The sequence below is a fragment of the Acromyrmex echinatior genome, chromosome 13 (assembly GCF_024713525.1).
Source record: "Acromyrmex echinatior isolate Ae372 chromosome 13, ASM2471352v2, whole genome shotgun sequence".
Classification (NCBI taxonomy): domain Eukaryota; kingdom Metazoa; phylum Arthropoda; class Insecta; order Hymenoptera; family Formicidae; genus Acromyrmex; species Acromyrmex echinatior.
The window spans coordinates 10619596-10640257 of record NC_141864.1 but is presented as its reverse complement, the minus strand read 5'-3'; the positions used below and the strand labels follow the sequence as shown (position 1 = coordinate 10640257).

At 31.6% G+C, this 20662-nt stretch overlaps 1 protein-coding gene across 1 annotated transcript; it reads right to left on the bottom strand.

The window, feature by feature from the left end:
• Positions 1-3674: 3674 nt before the first annotated feature.
• On the bottom strand, positions 3675-13518 carry eve (segmentation protein even-skipped). The gene is made up of 4 exons (XM_087412608.1): positions 12567-13518; positions 10586-10698; positions 8271-8503; positions 3675-5811 (listed from the first exon to the last, which is right to left on the bottom strand). The coding sequence occupies exons 2-4, from the start codon at positions 10689-10691 to the stop codon at positions 4663-4665; spliced, it is 1488 nt and encodes a 495-aa protein (XP_087268734.1). The 5' UTR covers positions 10692-10698; positions 12567-13518; the 3' UTR covers positions 3675-4662.
• Positions 13519-20662: the final 7144 nt, after the last annotated feature.

Here is a 20662-nt window from a genome sequence, read left to right as displayed (position 1 = left end):
AACGTTCATTTATTAATTCCGCATTCGCTAACCGTACTAACTTCCTTTCGCGCCGACTACAAAAGAATCGTGCCCGCGTGATGCATCCCTTTATGACGTTATGTCACGTTATGTGACTTTTTTTTCCAGTGTTTAGTATTCCTATTTATTTGGCTAAAATTTGTTTCATTGAAACAACAGATGCTTGTACGAAATGTTATTTGTTTGAATGAAAATTTTGTTGTTTCATTCGGGAAATCTCTATTGCTTGACAGAAATAACATTATTATTTGAAGTAATATCTTTCATTTAAATAATATATTATTTGGTTACAATGAATACAAACAGCGAAAGAAATTATTTATTTTGAAAATGGCAAAATATATTGATAGAGGTTGTTCCATGCAAATAATTGTTTTCTTAAAACAATCATTACATTTTTTTGACCGAAAATATGGAAACAATGGCTTATACGTCACAATAGAATTAAACGAGCAGTGCTACGTGCTGTATCAATTATGTTTGTGCCGTAAAATTCGATTCAAACATCGATTTGTTTGGACCATTTCAAATAACAGTCTTTATTTGAATACAATAAAATTATTTATTAAATCCAAAGGAATCTTTTTCTCTGTGCGCATATCGCGTTTATATCGTATTTTACATTTACGTTTTCATGCTGATCAGTTTTAATTAACGTACGTCGTTTCTATCGAGTATAACGTATAGTTCGAAATTTTCTCCAAAATAAAAACGTACGGTTCTCGAAAACGCAATTTTCTGCAATCAGCATTCGTTCAGTTTGAAATAACTGTGCGATATCGCGTGGACGCGAGACGGAATCGTTTCGCCTGATCCCTTCGCAGTAGAGTCGCGTGAGAGAGAAGGAGAGAATGGATGGAGCTGCGGAATCGTTTCCTCCGGAGATGAGGGAGACTGCCTCCTCCTTATTTACGGCGAAGCGCGATAATAGCGCGGATGATGGGGCCTCCGTCCCGAAGCGAGATACCGAAACGTAGCCATGGCAACCGCTGCCGTAGCCATATTGGTCCACGGCCAGCTATCGATAATAGGAAAGATAAGAGGCAACCCCTGGGCATCCGGGATATTTTATTGTCAGCAAAATGGCGTCCCAGAGTCTCCCGTTTTATGCCAACTGTCCCGTACGCGGCGAATTCGTCGTGACGTAGTATGATATTAGACAGTTTGCTAAAACTACGAACTACGCCATGAAAAGAAAGTGAAGAATTTAATTATCTCACAATGTATCTAATTATATATATATATATATATATACGTCGTAAGGAGAGGGCCAAGACGAATTAGAAATGCCGATATATTGATATCAAGTCTATTAATATATTTAGCATTAACAAATAAATTTAGTAAACTTTGAAATACCCTGTATAATAATAATTTCTCTAATAGACGTGCTCGCATGTAGTTATATGTTTATACACATAAAATATTTGTCTTACGTATTTGCTTAATGATGTTAAAATTCGAATTACATTTAATATTTACATTCCATTGCCGAAATAATAATCATATTATGTTAAGTACATTCAGCGAAAAATTCTGACAACTTGCCAGTTGAATAAATGCCACTTTATATACGTATAATTAATAAATTTATTTTATTAAATTAATTAAGTAAGTCACAACTTGTAGTTTATAAAAATAAAATGTGAAGTTGTTTATCGAAATTTACAAATAAATTTCTTGAAGCGAAATGGCTCGAAAGGATAGAGAGAGTAAAAATTGCAAATTATATATCAATAATTTGTGAATGGCAGTTGTTTATTAAATCAGATATCTCTTTACGCGAATTTGTTATTTTAAAATCGATATAGAGATTAAAAACTACAAGCTATATTTACGTATATAATTATATGGAGTCGTATTTCATTGCGCCATCAGCTTTCTTTTCGTTGTATCAAGCTATTGTTGCGAAGTATCAAAATACAGTTGCCGATGTTATTTTCGGGATTTTTAATTAATGAAGTCATGCGAATACGGAACGGAAGCATCAAGTTGAATTAAGAGACACACATAATTATTACCGTATTTTGATCTTTATTCAACTACATAATGACAATTGTTACATCAAAGATTTATTAAAAACTTTTCGCTGAGAAAGAGATCATAATAACGGTTTTCTTACTGCATGTATGTTATTATATTTGCGTACAAAAGTGAATAAAGTTAAACAAAGGAATTAATAAAATTGTTTCCTGTCTTATTTTGCCACATCTCTAAACAGTTTAGATTATTCATTTCCTCAAAGATATTTCGCAGTAATACGATATTAATGATAACGCCATTATATGTACATTTCGTAGCAAAGTATAGAAGTGTGAAACAATTGAAAATCGCACGCTATTGAAAAGGAAGCTCCCTTTCATCGTCTTTCAGAAGGACAATATTAAGTGCCAGATCAGTAATTTTTGTACAAAAATTGCCTCTTGGTATGATTACTTCGATATACAATAATATATATATATAAAATAAAAATACAAAATAAAATTATATTAAAAAATAATACCAAGAGGCCTTTTTTGTCCATTTCTTATAATAATGTTTATGTTTCTAAATAAAATGTACTGAATATTTAAAAGTTGTGCTTGTGTTCTCAAGGAGCAATCATGATTGTATAATGTAGAGTTGTAAGCACGTCATTGCAAACAGATATTGTTTGCCGTCGTAAATCTTCATATTACTTTAAAGTTGAAAGTTGACGATGAATAACCTCGCCCTCCTCTATTCTTGCTTATTTGTTTTTCGACATTTTGTTAGCAAATCAAGATTCTTCACTTTATCGATAATACGAAATACAAAAAGACAAAAACACAAATACAAAAAAAGACAAATACAAAATACGAAATACAAATAAAAAAAAAAAGATGAAATACAAATTGACAAAAACATCGATATTTATAAATGCTTAAAAATGAATAAATGTAATAAAATATTATACGTGTATAAAATAAAAGTACAAATACATAGTTGTACTAAAAATATAATACTTGATAATATTAATATTATATTTTTGCTCGTTTGTTTTTTAATATCTTGCCGAGATCGCCGAAGCAATATTATCAATTTCGATATCATGAAATAATAAAAGAATAAATGATTAAAAAATAAATTCACACATACATGTGTGAAAAATAAAAAATATACAACTCCCCCATCGTACTTATTAATAATACTAATAACGCTAATAATAAAAAACATACATGCAAAAAATCAAATAAATATTATATATGTACAAATATATAAAAGTGTGAGTTATAAAAATGCATTTATATATATGCATTTATATATATGCTCAACGAAGCAAGAAATATCCAATTAAATTTTTTCTGATGTAGTTTATCATATTATAAATATTTTAAGATAATTTAAAAAATATATATTTGCATTATATAATTATTTATTTGTTCTTTTTCCATATTTCTTTTCCTATATTTTTTTTTTTCATTTTAAAGTTCTTTTTTATATTTTTTTTAATAATAAATGAATTGTGAATATAATAAATGATATTAATGAATAAAATATTTCTGATCTGGCACATGCTTTTCTCATAAATATACACATGTATACATAATCGCTGTCATAAATATACATCTCATTGTAATAAATTTACAAATGTATATTTTCCAATGGATTAATTTATCTTTACAGAAGATTAATTAACAAATATATATATATATATACACACAATACATATATATGTATATATATATATATATATTATATATATATATACATATATGTATGTGTGTGTGTGTGTATATTACGTCATATCACATATTTCAGGAAGCGATGTGAGGCTGCGATTGTGTAAATGTGCAATTTCGGAATCGTAGAGATAATACGTAAGTCAAGTCTAAGACATTTGAAGCTTACGACAGTGTGAATCTTAAAACAAAACCTGCTAAATGGATCGCCACTTTAATTACCTAGTACACGCGTTCTCTCGTCAAATCATCCATATTCCCATTATCCCCAATTATTAAGAAATATTAAACCATTAGAAGGCTATAAATATAATACATTCAAATAAAAAATAATTATCTTACATGTGTACAAATGTACATTACAAACGTACGTAATATATATGTACAAAGAATGGCTGTATAATATACAACGTAACATTAGGTGATAATTGGGGAAAGCGCGTGGGTTATCATGGGCAAAGGGGAGTCGGAGGACCTTGTCTCCTCTAAATTTTAGCAAAGAGAAACAATTAAATTATGAAAATCATTTTTATGGAAAATCAAACGTTTATATCAATTCGTGGCGTTACTCGTAAAAAAAGCTGAAGATTCTCGAAGGCTGATTTTAATAAAATATATTGATAAGTTTTGTGTAAAGATAAAATTTTGCACTCACTCCCTCCCCCGATTGAAACCCTATATACGACATGCGTGTTATGCAAATGTATGTACAGGTAATTACATATATACACGATTGTAGTCATCGCCAATCGATAGCGATTATAGTCACAGCCACAGCCGTGTACGGCGAGAAGAGATCGTATTGGGTGTTTTCCATTTGATGACACAAGTCGACACAAGTATCGTTCTATCCTTCTTGACATTCAGAGAGTGATAAAGATAGAACGACACTTGTGTCATCAAATGGAAAACATTCATTATATCTTATCATTGTTTTATTTTACATCGTACCGTTATGATCCTTGTCGTTCTTGTATGGCTGAAACAACTTGGGCTGGGATGAGTGCCGTTGCTGTCGTTGCTGCGATGACTGAGGTGACTGAGATGATTGAAATGAATAAGGTAGCTGAAGTGAAGACTGCTGCTGACGATGTTGGTGCTGATGCTGTTCTTGCTCCTCCTTCTCCTTCTCTTCCTTTTCCTTCTTCTCCTTCTCCTTTTCCTTCTTTTCCTTTTCCTTCTTCTCCTTCTCCTCCTTTTCCTTCTCTTTCTCCTTCTTTTCCTCCTCCAGCTCCTTCTCAGACTTGTTCAACGAAAGCGACGACAAGGCTGATATATCCGACGTCGAAGGAATCGCCACGTGATGATACGAGGTGTTGCTCACGTTGTTCTCGAATGGCAGTACCGTCATGACCGGGACACTCATACCGTTTAGTCTCATCGGCTGCTCGCCGCTGCTGAGTCTATCTCGTGATATTATTGGCATGACGGGTGCGGTAAGGCGATGGGCATGATGCGAATGATCCGGATGCGAATGCGGCAGCGACAGCGGCAGCTGCTGGACCGAGTGATGCGACGATGGATGCGACAACTGACTAGGAGGACTTGCTCCGTAATCGTACTCGCTGGAGGAGGAAGAATTTACCGGGCTAAGTTCTTCGATCAATGGTGGCCGATATGGCATGGTGACAGGAGGAGGAGGAGGAGGAGGAGGTGGCGGATTGCTCATGGGAAAGGAAGCAGCGATGTTCGGCATCTGCATACTCGACAGGATATGCAGCGGCGGCATTGACGGGTGCGAGGGCAGCGATAGGTGCGAGGGTGCGGGATAAGGGCTGCTCAAAGGGCGAACGTGTGGCCGATGAAGCGCGGTGACTGAGTTGCTCGGGTGATACCCGGTGTAACGATAATAAGTAGACGCAGCTGCGGCCGCGGCCGCGTTCGGATACGGTGATGCTGAAGGAGCCAAGTGAGTCGTCGCCGGTAAATTCGACGTGGGAATAGCTGGGTAACCCATATGCGGAAATGTGCCAGCCGAGGCAGCCGCGAGCAACGCTGCCGCTAGAGTAGGATCTGAATTCCACGAGAAGGGCCACGATAGGGATAACCGCTGCCTCTTATCTTTCATGCGTCGATTTTGAAACCACACCTGGAAAAAACGTTTTTATAACAAAACGATTAATTCTTTTTCAAAATAAAATTTCTTTGCAATTATAATATGTACACTAAAAAAAATTATGTTGTATCAATAGTATTATTTTAATTAAAAATAATTTTGTTAATTTATATAACTTTATTAGTGAAATAATTACGTTATGCTCATATTTCAATAAAATTTGATTTCTTTCATTAATAAAAATGTTATTGAAGCGACAAGATTATTTTTAATTAAAATAATGCTGTTGATGTAACATCATTTTCTCTTCAGTGTAGTTGGAAAATTTGTGTTAAATTGATATTCAACATTTCTTAGTGTCAAAATGAGTAAGTTGACAAATAACAAAGTTAATAAAAGTAACATGTTTTAAAACATTTCTAACAATAAGATAAATGAATAAAATATGTGCTAATTTAATTTTTAGTATCACCTTTTTTGCTTCAATTTTGTAACATAATATATTTGTGTTACTATCTAACATATTCTTCATCTTGTTAAACTAACACAAAAATTTGAGTGGAATCCGTTTGGCATACAAATCTTTCAACTATGTAAATAATTATTAAGAATCTCTCTCGATAATTCGTAAAAAATAATCGATTCCGCTTCCCCGTGTCTATTACCTTTTTATTCGACATTTATATGCAAACCGATCGAAACGCGGCTCTTTTCTTACCCTTTAATAACGGCTATTACAGGATAAAAATTACTATTGTTTTAACAGAACGAGACTTGGCGCGATCTTATGTGCATATACCTACATTTCTACAAGATAAACGCTCAGATACGTAGATTCACGTATGTAGGGAATTCTCGGAGGCGGCGAACGATTATACCGGTAATTCGTGCGGGACGTTTACCGTCATTTAACACCTCTTCGCCGTTCCCCTCCTCTCCGTTGTTCGCCGCCGTTTTACGATCGCCAACCGAGGCGAGTGCGAGCTGCCGCGAGATGAGAAATTAAGAGATCCATTAAAGTCCGAGGTGGGCCGCGAGGCAGTCGCTAATTGAGCCGTTTAACACTTTCGCCCGACCGGTCACCCCTCGATCAGGGCCGTGACTAAACTGTCGGTCCCCGAAACGTTAATATGCGGCTACAATGCGGCTACAATATGTACATACGTATACACATATGTGAGATAAGGGAGGAGTCCTTGTTCTGATCCGTCAGGATTTCCGCGGGATCTAACGTTACGGCACTGTCGCGGGACACGCGAGAGAGAAGGATCAAAGGCCGAGAATCGCGGCCGTTGAATCGCTCTCTCGAGGCTATAATCGCCGATCAAATATGGCCGCAGCTGACCACGGCAAGAAATATCCATCGGCAGCTCTCGGCGGCTCGCGCGAACAAAAACGTCACTAATTGCCTTTTATTAAGCCGCTTGACTTTAGGGGCCCTTGTCTTCGCGGGTACAACGTGGTGGCCGTGAGAAATTAAATTGTGTGTGTGAGATACGAGGAATACTATATTACTTACTTAGATACAAATATATTATTTAAATGTCTTAAATATAATTTCAGTAAAGAAGATGGAATTAAGAAGGAGAAAATGATATTGCAATGAAAAGGTATAACTATATCTACAAAAAAGAAAAATTTAAGCTCGACTTTTATTCGCATATTTATTAATAATCATTAAATGATTGAAGGATTTTCTTAATAATCCGCCGCGAAAATCCTCAATCAAACACGAAAGCGCTAATGGAAAATGTTATTGCACCGATCACAAATGAAGTCACTGTTTATCGAAGGTGCGAGTAAACATTTGCTCATTCTCGATTAATTCACAGTATCAATTGCAACGTTCAATCTAGCGTTTATCTAATGGAAGAGATCGAAGTTATATTTTTTATTATTCTATTTTGACAGAGACTGAAAACTGTCCTAAGTGTAAACGTTAAATAATTCTGTCACCGATTTTGCACGAATAATGCACAATTATTTTAACGTTTCCGATAGATAAACATGAAATATATCGATAAAACGAAGAAAAACTATTGAGACTGAAATCTTTGCCTCTGTATAATCTATAAGCTTTTTTTCGTGTTATAAAAAAGATTACAAATGTGTAACTAATAAATCTGATCTTAGGAAACTGACAGTTAACTTTCAATTTTTTAAGTATTTTATTATGAAAAAATAATTTATATAATTTAGAAGTTACGATACTTGTACACATATACAACAAACATAGCAAAAATAAATTAATTAAGATTATAGATTTTTGGATTACGATAAGAAAAATTAAACAATAGTAAAATACATGTACGCTCAATTATGGTAAAAAAAAATAGAATAAAATTTAAGTATACATAAATAGAGAAATGCGTGACTTCAAAACTAAATGGCGTTATAGAGAGTTAATGTGTAACTTATTAAGAGAGAGTACGTCTCTTTAGAAAAGTATATTTGTATCTTCTTTTTATTATATTATAAAAATGTTTTTTTACCTTTATCGTAGATTCCGGCAAGTTAAGCTGTGTAGCCAATTCGCATCTTCTCGGTCGGCTGACATAATTCTCTCTGCTAAATTCGCTTTCTAGCCGAGTTAGTTGCTCCCTTGTAAAGGCGGTTCTATATCTCCTCACGTTAGGATCTATAGGAGGGATTGACGTCTGCTGATGTTGCTGCTGAGACTGCTGTTGCTGATGCTGATTGAGACGCGAAGTCGACGATTGTAGATCTGAATAAAACGCTGAACGTTATAATCTTCCTTAATACATCGGTAAATAATTTTAATCATTTTGAGAGAATATTTTTGCACATATTACAAGATTATTTTACACAATTAATTCGCGTATATTGACGAATGATTTTGTTTCCTTTAGTGATAAACTGAGAATATGAGTGCGATTTTTTTTATTAGTTTTGTCTTCAATCTAAATATTTTTAGTTTTAAAATGAGCAGGATTTGGAAACTAAGAAACTATATGTATATTATGTTCAAAATTAATCAAAATAGTAAAACCATGCAAATCCGCTTTTGTTTTAAAACAACTTGCTCCTTAAAGAAGCAGAATGCGTACAAAGTCGCAAATCCTTCTTTTTGTCGCACCGACTGTGTCGATGTCTTGGATTTAAGTATTTTTACTTTATTTATAGAGATGTAACAAGGAATGCTAAAGCTGTCAACTCAATTCTTATTTTCACGTTACCCAAATAAGTTATTTCGAAGTATATATAATAGTTTCGTATGAATTACAAAGCCACAAATTTTCCGAAAAGAAGAATAAAATATAATAAGTTAGCTTAGCAACAAACGCAACTAACAGTAGGAAAGCTGTTAGACACTAACAAGAATTTTTACGTTAACAAGTGTTATAACTTACAGAGGTATAAAGTAAAATACTTACAAAGGTAATTTTCTAGTTTATATATTCTTTGAGAAAGTCAATATGTTGTAAAACTGTGCTAATTCATTCTCAATATTTTAACGTCAACCAGGCAATTTCGAAGTAGTTTCGGTGAAATATATAATTACAAAGCTATCATAAATTTTACGTAGGAAAAATAAAATACAATAATTAACAGCGGATAAGTCAGAAGAAAAGCGATAATTTTTACGTTTACACGGATACAACAAAAGATGTTTCTTGTCTCACATTCTTTAAGAGAGTCAATGTTGTAAAGTTGTGCCATTTCAATCTCTAGATTGTCACCATAAAGACACAATAAGTTAAGGTTAATGACGAGGGTCAAAAGGAACTAACAGCAGGTAGAAATCTGTTAGAAGGTAGAAATCTTAACAAGGTAGAAAATGTCGTTTTACTTCCGGTTGGTTTTCGTTTGATTTTCAACCTTTTGGATTTTTCTTGGTTTGTAGTTGCGCGGAACAAACGTGAAACTGCGCCACGACAATAATGCAAATCACATAAAATAGCCGAAAATGAGATAGGAGACGATGCGATAATAAAAAGAAATGAAAATGCTATCATTTCTCGGCGTCAATTCTCGCGCTTTTAATGCCGCAAACATGAAAAGAAGTTATTGTCACGCGACTATGATGATAATTAATCAAAAGTAATTACGTTTTCCGATACTTGTTACAGCTTCACATAAAACTTATTAAAATATTATACTTAAATTAAAACTAGGATTTTCGGTAACTTTTTTATCCGAATAACGTCTGAGTCACAAATTCAACAATAAGTGTTTATAATTTTTTATCAATTTTTTAAAAATTATTTCTCGTTGCCAAAATTTAAAATCGATAAGCGTTCTCCCCCTCTCTTACGTACGCCCAGTTAGAATAGGCTAATTAATTATCAAATATTTGATTAATATTTTAATATTAATATAGCTACTCTTCTCTCTTATACGTACAAGATCTCATAAGTTCAACATTACAGAAAAAAAATAAAAAGGGCAAAATAAAAAAACTTTTATTCATATAATCGATTCAATATGTCTATTATTATCGATACACAACAATTAACTTGAGCGGTCAGTCCAATTAAAAATGCGATTAAGCATTAATGATAATGGTGTTACACGCGTCAACAATGCCCTGTATCAAGCCTGTACAATTTGAGCTCCGGAGCTAAAACGCAAACTCATCGAGGCAAAAAAATTCAATGTAAGATTTTAGAAACTATAAAGTATTGATAAGCATCACTAAGATGCGAATCTTACCCATCTTGAATTTTTTTGCATCAATAATTTTGCGTCCGAGAGCTCAAAAATTAGGCCTGCCTTATATAATCTTATAATAATGAACTTGCGAAATATTTTTTAAATGAGACTCTTAGACATTCATAGAACTTACCATTGTCAGAGTGCGAACCGCGCGATGTGTTCACCTGGTCGACGACAATGTTGTCCTCCTCCGGATTATTGTCCGGGCTGTTCTCTTCGTCATAATGATTCCTCATCTTGTTACTTTACAACAATTGAAACACATGCATTTATTAACCAGTCATATTATTATATATGTAATCACGAAAGTATTTAAACGTCTACAAGTAACTTTTAATATTGCTTGATAGCGAAATATATCAGATCGAACATTTCAAGTAAAGTGATCAGGATATTGTATGTCAAAGCACAAATTTCGAAAAAAAGAAAATACATAAATACAAGATTTATAATATGAAGAATTAAAAATTTAAAACTTCTTCTCCAAAACTTTGAAAATAATTCAAAGCTGGCACAAGAATTAAAAATTGTAATTTCAGATTTTAGTGAATGGCGTAATCACGAGTTTATTAATAGAGATAATTAATAGAGAAATTTTATTGCCAACGTTTTATTGTACGTATGTTAATTAGCAATCAATATTTTACGAGCTTTATGCGATCACGTTCAACATTAATTGTAAGCCCGAATGAGCATAATTATTTTTATGTAGTTTTGTCAAGAAGTAAACTTATTACTCTCAAATATCTATACTTTGTTGGATATTAATGCGATACTCGTTTTAATAATATAATAGTTATAAGGCTTTTTTTTTAATGCATTTAAATGCATCGATTACGGGAATGATATATTACTAGTTCTAAAAACGCTTTATAGCATAAAAGCGTAATACAACATAATTAAATTAAATACAAAAAAAATACAAAACTTATAAAGAACTAACTTCGTACAAGTTGCACATAACATATCTTATATATTTTGAGCATTGATAATAAATATCGGAACGCAAACTATACAAGATGAACGTTTTTAACTACAATAATGTATTTTTTTAAAAAAGCCTTATTAATCAACTATCGTAATCTGACTGTTTTTTGAAGTGAAGAGGACGCGTAATTGCAGGCTCCTTCCAAAACGTATTTAAATGCAACGAGCATACTTGAACGCAATTCTGATTGATCAGTTTCCAATTTCAAAAATTTTCGTTTAACAGCCCAATGAATATAAAGCTCTTGAAAATATTATTGACACGGAAAATGGCATGATAAATGCTACATGATACATGATATAAATACGTAAACTGTAACATCATGAATTATATTGTAATTTGAAAATTTTGATACAATATTTTGTTAGCAGACGTTCCGATACTTTCGCGATTATCTATATCTATATATTTCCGGGAAAAAATATCTAGTAAGTGTGATTAAATATTTTTTAAGTCTTATGATTTCCTAAATTTACCGAATTCCAAATTGCACGAATCTCGCGCCAAAATGATACAACACACGCCTATAGCAAATTTTCTCATCTTTCGTAAAATAAATTAGTGACGCATTTAAACGGATTAAATTGTTGAAAATTGTAGCAGATATGACAAGAAATCGCGAAATTATATCTTTTAAAACAGTAATGAGTAATCTTTTTAAGGGCAATTTTCAGAAAGCCATTTTTTAAAATAGGTAAAATCTTTTGTACATATAATAATATTTATTTCGTTTGCATAAAATAAAAAATATGATTTTATATTTTCGGTTACGAGCTGACAAATTTAAACAAAAAATTCACAAGTGAAGACCGCAAATTATGCATCACTGTTTTAAAAGATTGACAATTATATTGTATATAATGAACAGAAAAGATGCGATATTGTCAATATATGAGTATTATAATACTCAATCTATAATACTTATTATTTCAAGTTCATGTTTCACGACAACAAGTCACTTGCAAAATGTAAACATTAGAAATCATTCGCTTTAAACGCGAGGAAATATCAAACAAAAGTGGAATTATAAGATTTAAAAAAAATCTCAATTGTGTAAGACATAAACGACTCTCAATCTCTCTCGTTAGCGTAAATTCTATGAGGATCAAAGGTAGTAACTTACACGTTGTTTCTCTCTATCTTCTCTTATCTGGAATTCCGTGATGCACCACAACTACAACTTATAATCACACTTCACGATTTCTCTCAGAGAAATGTATATTCGAATGTATATAAAGAAAAAAAAAAGAAAAAAAGGTATGTTACTGATCACAACATGCACAAATCTTTCTCTATTTAGTGCGAGGTCCGTGTAGCACCACGAAACCATGTGATGCGTTCGAACTACGAGCGTAGAGTAAAAGTAGTTCTATATATAGCATTTACGGAGATGAGCCACCTCCAGCATTCGCACACAGAGTGGGGAAAATGCCGCCCTTATAACGTCCCCTCCAACAGAGAGGTGGAGTCGGTAGCACGATGTTGCATAACATCATAGCCGTATAGTGAAGCAATCCTGATGGTGGGAGACGGCAGGATCGGATTTACTTTTCTTGCAGCCTTGGTCAAATAGAAGTTTCGCAAGTAGAAGTTCTTTTGAAAATTTTTCCTCAACGAATTTCCGTATAAAGAATGCGGTGCAATTGTTAACGTTTGACTTTACGTAGATTTTGACTGTAAACGATGTAGTAAATGCAACATGTTTTAAAAAAAAGATTTGCGAGAATAACAATATATTTTCTGCGAAAGAAATTTATTGGTAAATTCGTTTACGATATTAACGAAAGAAATATGTATGAGTTAATTAAAAATTTAAGATCATATCAAGTTATGCATGAAATTGAATTTTTCGTGTTAACACAAATAAATAAAGTTAATATTTTTAGTCATCAGAAAAAATGTCGTACCTAATAATAATTTTTATGAATTATACATTTTGCTTTTTTGTTTTGTGTAAACTACGCCACGATTTTATTTGACCTCAAAAAGTAATGCTAAAGCTATTAATGTAATTTAATATTATTAAATTAATGCATAATTTGTAACTCCACTTGTTCAAATTTCTAATTTACTGTTATAACACAGACATGGTCAAACAATTAAATATCTATAAAATTGATAAATAATACATTTTGATAAGAAACAGCAATACTTATAAAATTATAAAAAATTAAAAAAAAATATGTGTATGTTATTGTTTTTATCGGTAATGTTTATCATCATTTTTCTGCAATAATGGGATATATTTGAATTTTTGGAAAACATAATCTGTTCAAACATCTGGAGTGCTTAAGATATAGACTGCATCGCAAATCTTCGACAACGTACATTAGACAATAGTTATTATGTATTAAGGCCTGTATTCATTATCAGATCTTACATTTAAGACCGTCTTAGGATGTAATGAATCAAGAAATCAGAAAGCCGTATTAACATTTTAAGACATTAAGATCATCTTAAAAATAATCGAATACTTCAGTCACACTTTTAATCTAGATCTACAATAGGTGTTTCAAGCTTTAAGCCGTAAAAAATTGACTAATTAGAATAAAATACGAGGAGAATAATTGACTATGATTCATTAATTTCTTATAGCTTAAGGCTTAAAAATCTATTATAGATCCGGGCTTATAAAGAAAAACTTTCTATGAATTAAAGCCTCCTAGATTTTAGATGCATTAAAATTGTAATGTATAAATTTTAAGATAAAATTTTAATTTTTTTATATCGATATTTTTTCAGAAAACTGCACTGTTGTTGACTATATGTAATCTCATGATGATAAAATTATGTAGCAAATTGTAAACGATAAAGTTTTAAAAAACATTGCAAAAATATTGCAATGTAACAATTGTGAAATATAATATTATATACCTTTTGTTAAAAAGTTTAGTTTTTTACACGCTGAAAAAAATTATACAATGACAAGGATTGGCATTAAAATAAAAATATGATTTTTATGGAAGCTTTTTGCGAAATAACATTTTAAAATTAAATTTTTAACGTTGTTATAAAATATTATTATTTGCAACCTTTAAATTTTCGATTTTAAGTTTTTATAATTTACATCATTATCATACACAGTTGGAAAAAATGTGTTTAATTTAACATAAATCGCATGTCCCAAACGGTCCATTCAAATTTTTGAGTTAATTTTACACAAAATGAATATATTAAAAAATAACACAAGTATTAGATAACACAAATATTAATAGAAAGACAATAAATACAAAGACAGATAACATTGACACAGTTTGTAAATAAACCGTGAAAGCATATTTTTTGTCAAAAAATTAACATTTATAATATGTTAAATTAACACGGATTTTATTCATTTATCTTAGAATTTACATTTTAAAACACATTATTTTTATGTTAGTTGTTCACTTACTCATAAATTGTGTCATTTTGACACTAAAAAACATTGAATATCAATTTCACAAAAAAATCTTTAAATAACATAACAACATATCACATTACGTTAAATTAACATTTGAATATATTAAAAAATTCAACACAAACTATTAACAAGAACGTGAGTGGACCATTTTCAACACAAATACACAAATCTTTTACTGTGTACGACAAAGGAATTTGCACAATACAGCTTTTATCCTTTGAGACGCATTTACGACGTCTTTCCATTATCAGTTGTTTTTTTTTTTTCAGTTTTTATATTTTCTAGAAAAATCACGACCCATATTGTTTCTTTTTTCTTTTTTGTACATTACAATATTTTATTGTATATCATTTTATAGTGTATATATAGCATTTCAACTTTCTACAAACTATTTTTTTATGTGTACATATATATATATATATATATATATATATATATATATATGTGTACTACAATATAATTTTAAAATTTAGGGACTTTTGTGGAAAGTCTCTCTTTTAGTTACGCTTATAAGCGTGACTAAAGATATGACTAAAGGTATTCATAGTCGACTCTTTTTAAGATTATTATGTAATATGCGTAAAAGATGCTACGGTATTCTGATTAATTTTGACTGAAACATCTTAAGACTGTATTTAAGATGGTCTTAAATACAAGATTTGACAATAAATACAGGCCTAAATATCTATTGTCTAATGTGCGAGGATTTACGATGCATCTCTAGGCACTCTAAATATTGATTAAATGTCAGATTATATTTTCCAAAAATTTAAATATATAATACAAATATTGCTCTAATTTAAACATGAAAAAGTTTACACGAATTGTAAGATTATCATGTTTTTCATCTTTAAGATAATAACAGAAAGTATCAATCTTCTATTGATCGTTTTTTCCCCCCGAATATACTGTTTTAGATCTATATTGTACGACTGATTTTCAGTAAACTAGAACATTTTTAGAACCATAATTGGAACATTCTTTTTTTTTCAAGAATTATCACCGAGAGAGAATTGTTATGCGACTAACTTACAACAATTATTCGTCATGCAAGCTTGATACGGCGATATAAGCAAACTCTTAAGAAATATCTAATTAATTTTACGTTTGCATATTTTGAATTAATCTCTTGAACGTCTCTTTTGTACACTGAAAAAATTTACTATTTTACTATAAATTTTAATATACATTTCTTTTAATAGTAGATATACTGAGTAAACATTTGCTTGCAATAAACAAATATTTACTCAATAAAAAATTAAAAAAGGATAGTTAAATTAAATTAATAATGTTTGTATCAAAATATATGTTTACATTTAATAAATATTTACTTAAAAAAAGACTAGACTAGACTAATTCAAACAAATATTTAAAATTTAGTATTTTTCTTCAGTATATTAAAAAAGTTTCCAAGATTCTCTTCGAATTTGCCCGATCATCGATACCGAAGAATCAAGATAGGTTTAATTAATTTTGCAAAATTCTGGTCCAAATCTCGTATTCAGATCTTCCCCTATCTAGTTACGTCAGTGTACGCGATTGCGCACGTAGGAGAGGAGGGAGAGGGATGAGGAGATCGGAGGAACAAGAGATAATTGGCGCGAACAGCTCGGCCAGATGCGGTCGCGATCATGCCGCTGATTAAACGGTTTGATTAAGCGACTAATTTACTCGCATGTGCGATGTAACGTTACTTTATGCGAAATCCATAACCGTCCCCGATCAGCCGTACCTATGTACGTTCTGCGCGGTTCGCAAATCATAGTGGCGTGATGGCGAAATCACGTCGGGATATCAAACGGGATATCAGCGATTCATTCTCCGTTCTTTGGAAAGGAGAGAATAATGAGAAAATAATGAAAAGATACGAGAATGCGAGGTATTGACTTTATATTTGTTTTAGAATATATTTCTTATCATTCAACTAGTTCATTTTTTGATTATATTTCATTATCATTACATTTGTTTATTTTCCGTAATGATATCATTTCTTCGTTATTATTATTTATTTAAGTTTATTATTTGGGTTTTAACGTTTTAACGATTACCATAAATCAATGCAAGTTGACTTTTACTTCTTCTCGGACGTAATGCTTTTAGAAAGATTATTTGAAATGAACAATCATTATTTACCAAAATGTATAACCTATTTGGAATGTTTGATACTTAAGAAATACCTAAAGAGAACTATCATAGCTATAAATACATAATTCTTTATTGAAAGAGAAGCATAATAATACGTTGCGACACATGGTTTTTTTTTCCTTTTTGAAAAAATGATTTAAAGTGTAAATAAGGGCCTGGCTGGACTGAAAGGAATTTTTACAGAAAAAAATGGTTAGTTTTATTGCCTTTGAGATTATGATGCTCATGTGACGAATGATGGTTATTTAGAATGGTCCATTCACAAACGTTATTATTAATAACGAGTTAAAAATAAATGTCTGCGGAAAATCTTTCAAGCAGCGCGTTCGATTTGCCAATCGATCGATCCGAGAAGCGCTAATTTTCATGAATTCTCAAGCGAATTTACGGTCGTAGATACAGCCGCAATACGGGATGTGCGATTAATTCGACACGCTCACGATTAAGCCAATTATCGGCGAATATCCGGAAATTAGCGTATCGGTGCGCGCGTGCAACGGGGAAGTTTATTGGAACACGGTTTTATGGGCATTCTGATAGCGCTGCACCGGCTGCGACGGGAGAATCCTGTAAATAGCGTGCGAACCGATATGAGCAGTTATACAAGGTTTTTTAACGATAAATATTCTCGAATTAAAGGCATTATTAACGTTCAGCGCAGCAGGTCCATTTAGCTTCGCCCTGAAGTCAGCCGCTGCGTTTTGGTAATAAAGACGGTCTACATAATTCGTTATTGTTTTAAGTTATCGTTACCGTTTTAACTAATCTTAAGGATGTAAATCCTGCTCGGTGACTTCTATATCTCGAGTTCGTCTTAAATATAATGTACTTAAAATCGTCTTAGAATTGAATATAAATACCACCCAAACGAAGTTGAATTAATATTAAAAAATTTTAACGAATGAATTTTAATGAATGTTGTCTGTAGGATCTCATGCTATGATTGTGATGCGTCATACATTGATCTGTAAACAATTTGTATCTGCAAGCGTTTGAGAAGAGACCGAATAACGATGGCCAATTATTATTGCTAACTGATACTTTGTAATAAGATGGGATTCATTTCTGAAATGACACCATGGATAGGTGTAAGATAAGATCCTGTAACTTCTTACGGTTATATCAAGATTTTCGGATTGTGTTGTTGCTTCAAGATTGAGGTTTTTAATATTATAAGCGCTAGACTTTGTGGAATTTTTAGTATATCATTGTAATTGTTTTAATGACGGTAGTTGTAACGTGAAAATAACCGGATGGAACGTCGAAACATCTGTATTTTGATTAGTTAAATATAATGTTTAGTAATTTATAATAATATCGAAGAATATCTTGCTCTGAGCCCTTTAACGGTTTATTTCAATTTATTTAATTGCGCATTGAATTACTTTTTATTAAAAAATTTTATCGCGATCGATGATAAAATAAAGTATCATTATAAGAGATTAAAGACCCTATTCTGTAATCCCTAATGATACAGTTATTATTGTTATTAATGAAGAAATTTACTTATTCTGTAACAAAAAAATAACGATAATTGTCTTAAACTCAACATCTCCTTAACTGTTGTTAAGTTTAAAATAATTTTGTTGCTATTATTAGGTGTTGGAATTAATTCGTAGCGTTTTTTAATGAAAGAATGTTATTTATTTCACATGAGCATTAAAAAATACATTAATGAAAGTACTTCCCATCACTTGTAAAACGCTACGAATTAATTTCAACACCTAATATATTTTTTCTTGTTACAGAATAATAATAAAGTTCTTTTATACGAGGATCATTCAATAATAACACCGTTAAGGATTATAAAATAGGATCCTAAATTTAACAAAATTTTTCCGGAAGTGTGAAAGGCTGACTCTCGTCGGTCTAAGATCATTGCAAGGCTGATAAGAGGAGAAAACTGGAGCGTAAATACGTACGTTCGTCATATGGATATACTTGAAAAGAGTCTCGTTGAGAGGACGCTGTTTTCTTATCTTGGTCTCTTACGACTCGACAGATACTCGAGAGAGTCTTCCCCGTCGTCGTCGTCGTCGTCGTCGTCGTCTTGACGAGTGCATAGGTCCGATATAGGCAGGAATCGTTCTCGCTACCGGGATGTAAATTCGTGCGAGCCCGTGCGGGTATGAATTCAGCTATACGTACATATATACAGCCGTCATTGTGTCGTGTAGATATTTTTAGAGTCGCATTAGCGAGCGGTTCACCGTGTTATGCCGGTCACTCATCACGCCGTCGAGAGCGGCGAGATGAAAGGCTCGTCGTCCTCTATTGCTGTTTTCCCGTCCCGAGGGATGACATCGAATTGACTCGTTCGTATATCTGCGATTCCGAACACATAATTCGCGAATGTAGACTGGCACATTTACAAATTACAATATTATCTTTAAAAAAAAGAAGACAATTATTATTCTATACTGTAGAGGCTGTAGAATAACATTGGTTGCGTTCAGATAGGAAAAGTAATTTTGCAACTTTTGTACGATTCTTTAATTGGTTGGTTTATATCTTTCTATTTCTAATTTTTGGAATTAGAAAAAGATGAAGAATAAGTTGAACCGAGATTAAAATTAATTTGCATTGGTATGTATTGGTATACACACATATATATATATATATATATATACATATAGAATAAAAATCAATCATATTAATGTTACAACAGTTGCAAAGCTGCTTTTTCTGCTGAACGCTGCCGACACATTCTTATAGAAAGCTTATTTTTTATATAGAGACATTCAATATGCAGTTGAATCTTAATTGTATCTTTCATTCGACAATTTTGGACCTGCATGTTTCATTTATTATTTTTAATCTCTTAAATACTTTTTTATTACAACATTACAATTTAATTGTATTTAAAGATTATAATTATATATATATTAGGTGTTGGAATTAATTCGTAGCGTTTTACAAGTGATGGGAAGTACTTTCATTAATGTATTTTTTAATGCTCATGTGAAATAAATAACATTCTTTCATTAAAAAACGCTACGAATTAATTCCAACACCTAATAATTATAGTATATTATATTTAAAAAAAGCATTTGAGATTAATAATAATATAAAGAAATATATATACATGTATATATATATATATATATATATATAGAGTTTTATGTAAATGTCTGCGGACATAGATGCAAGTCCGGTCACTGAGACGTTTACTTTAAATCACGTCAATCACAAAGAGAATGTTCAAGGAAAAAAGGATTTTTATCTAAGATTTATGTTTTATCTAATTTTATTTATCTTGGAAGTGCTCATTATATTTAATTTTATTCACCAGAGAAGAACTAGGGAATTTTTATCTAAGATTAATGTTTTAGATCTAATTTTATTCAACCGTTCTTAACATTTTTAGGCCTTTCTTCCATTATGGATTGATGCATTTTACCTAATTAAATTTAAAAGCATCAGATAAGATAAACCCAGCAACCGGATATATTATTCCTATGTGCGAACATTTACACAAAACTTTATTTGTTTGTATTATTATTATTATCTAAGATTATTTTATAAAAATTCTTTTCTAAAGCTTTAGGCCTTCATGCTAACTCCTCATTTAGCAAATTTGATTTTTATCTAAGATTTTATTACATAATTACTAATAAAACTATTTTAATTAATTACCGAGACTTACATTTTTTATTCTCGTGATATGATTTTAA

Excerpts from the sequence above, each read along its gene's own strand:
- eve (XM_087412608.1), bottom strand. The coding sequence starts at position 10,691 with ATGAGGAATCATTATGACGAAGAGAACAGCCCGGACAATAATCCGGAG. Across the intron at positions 8,504-10,585 it reads CGGTTCGCACTCTGACAATG|ATCTACAATCGTCGACTTCG; the intron begins GTAAGTTCTATG and ends CGTTTTATTCAG. Across the intron at positions 5,812-8,270 it reads TGCCGGAATCTACGATAAAG|GTGTGGTTTCAAAATCGACG; the intron begins GTAAAAAAACAT and ends CGTTTTTTCCAG.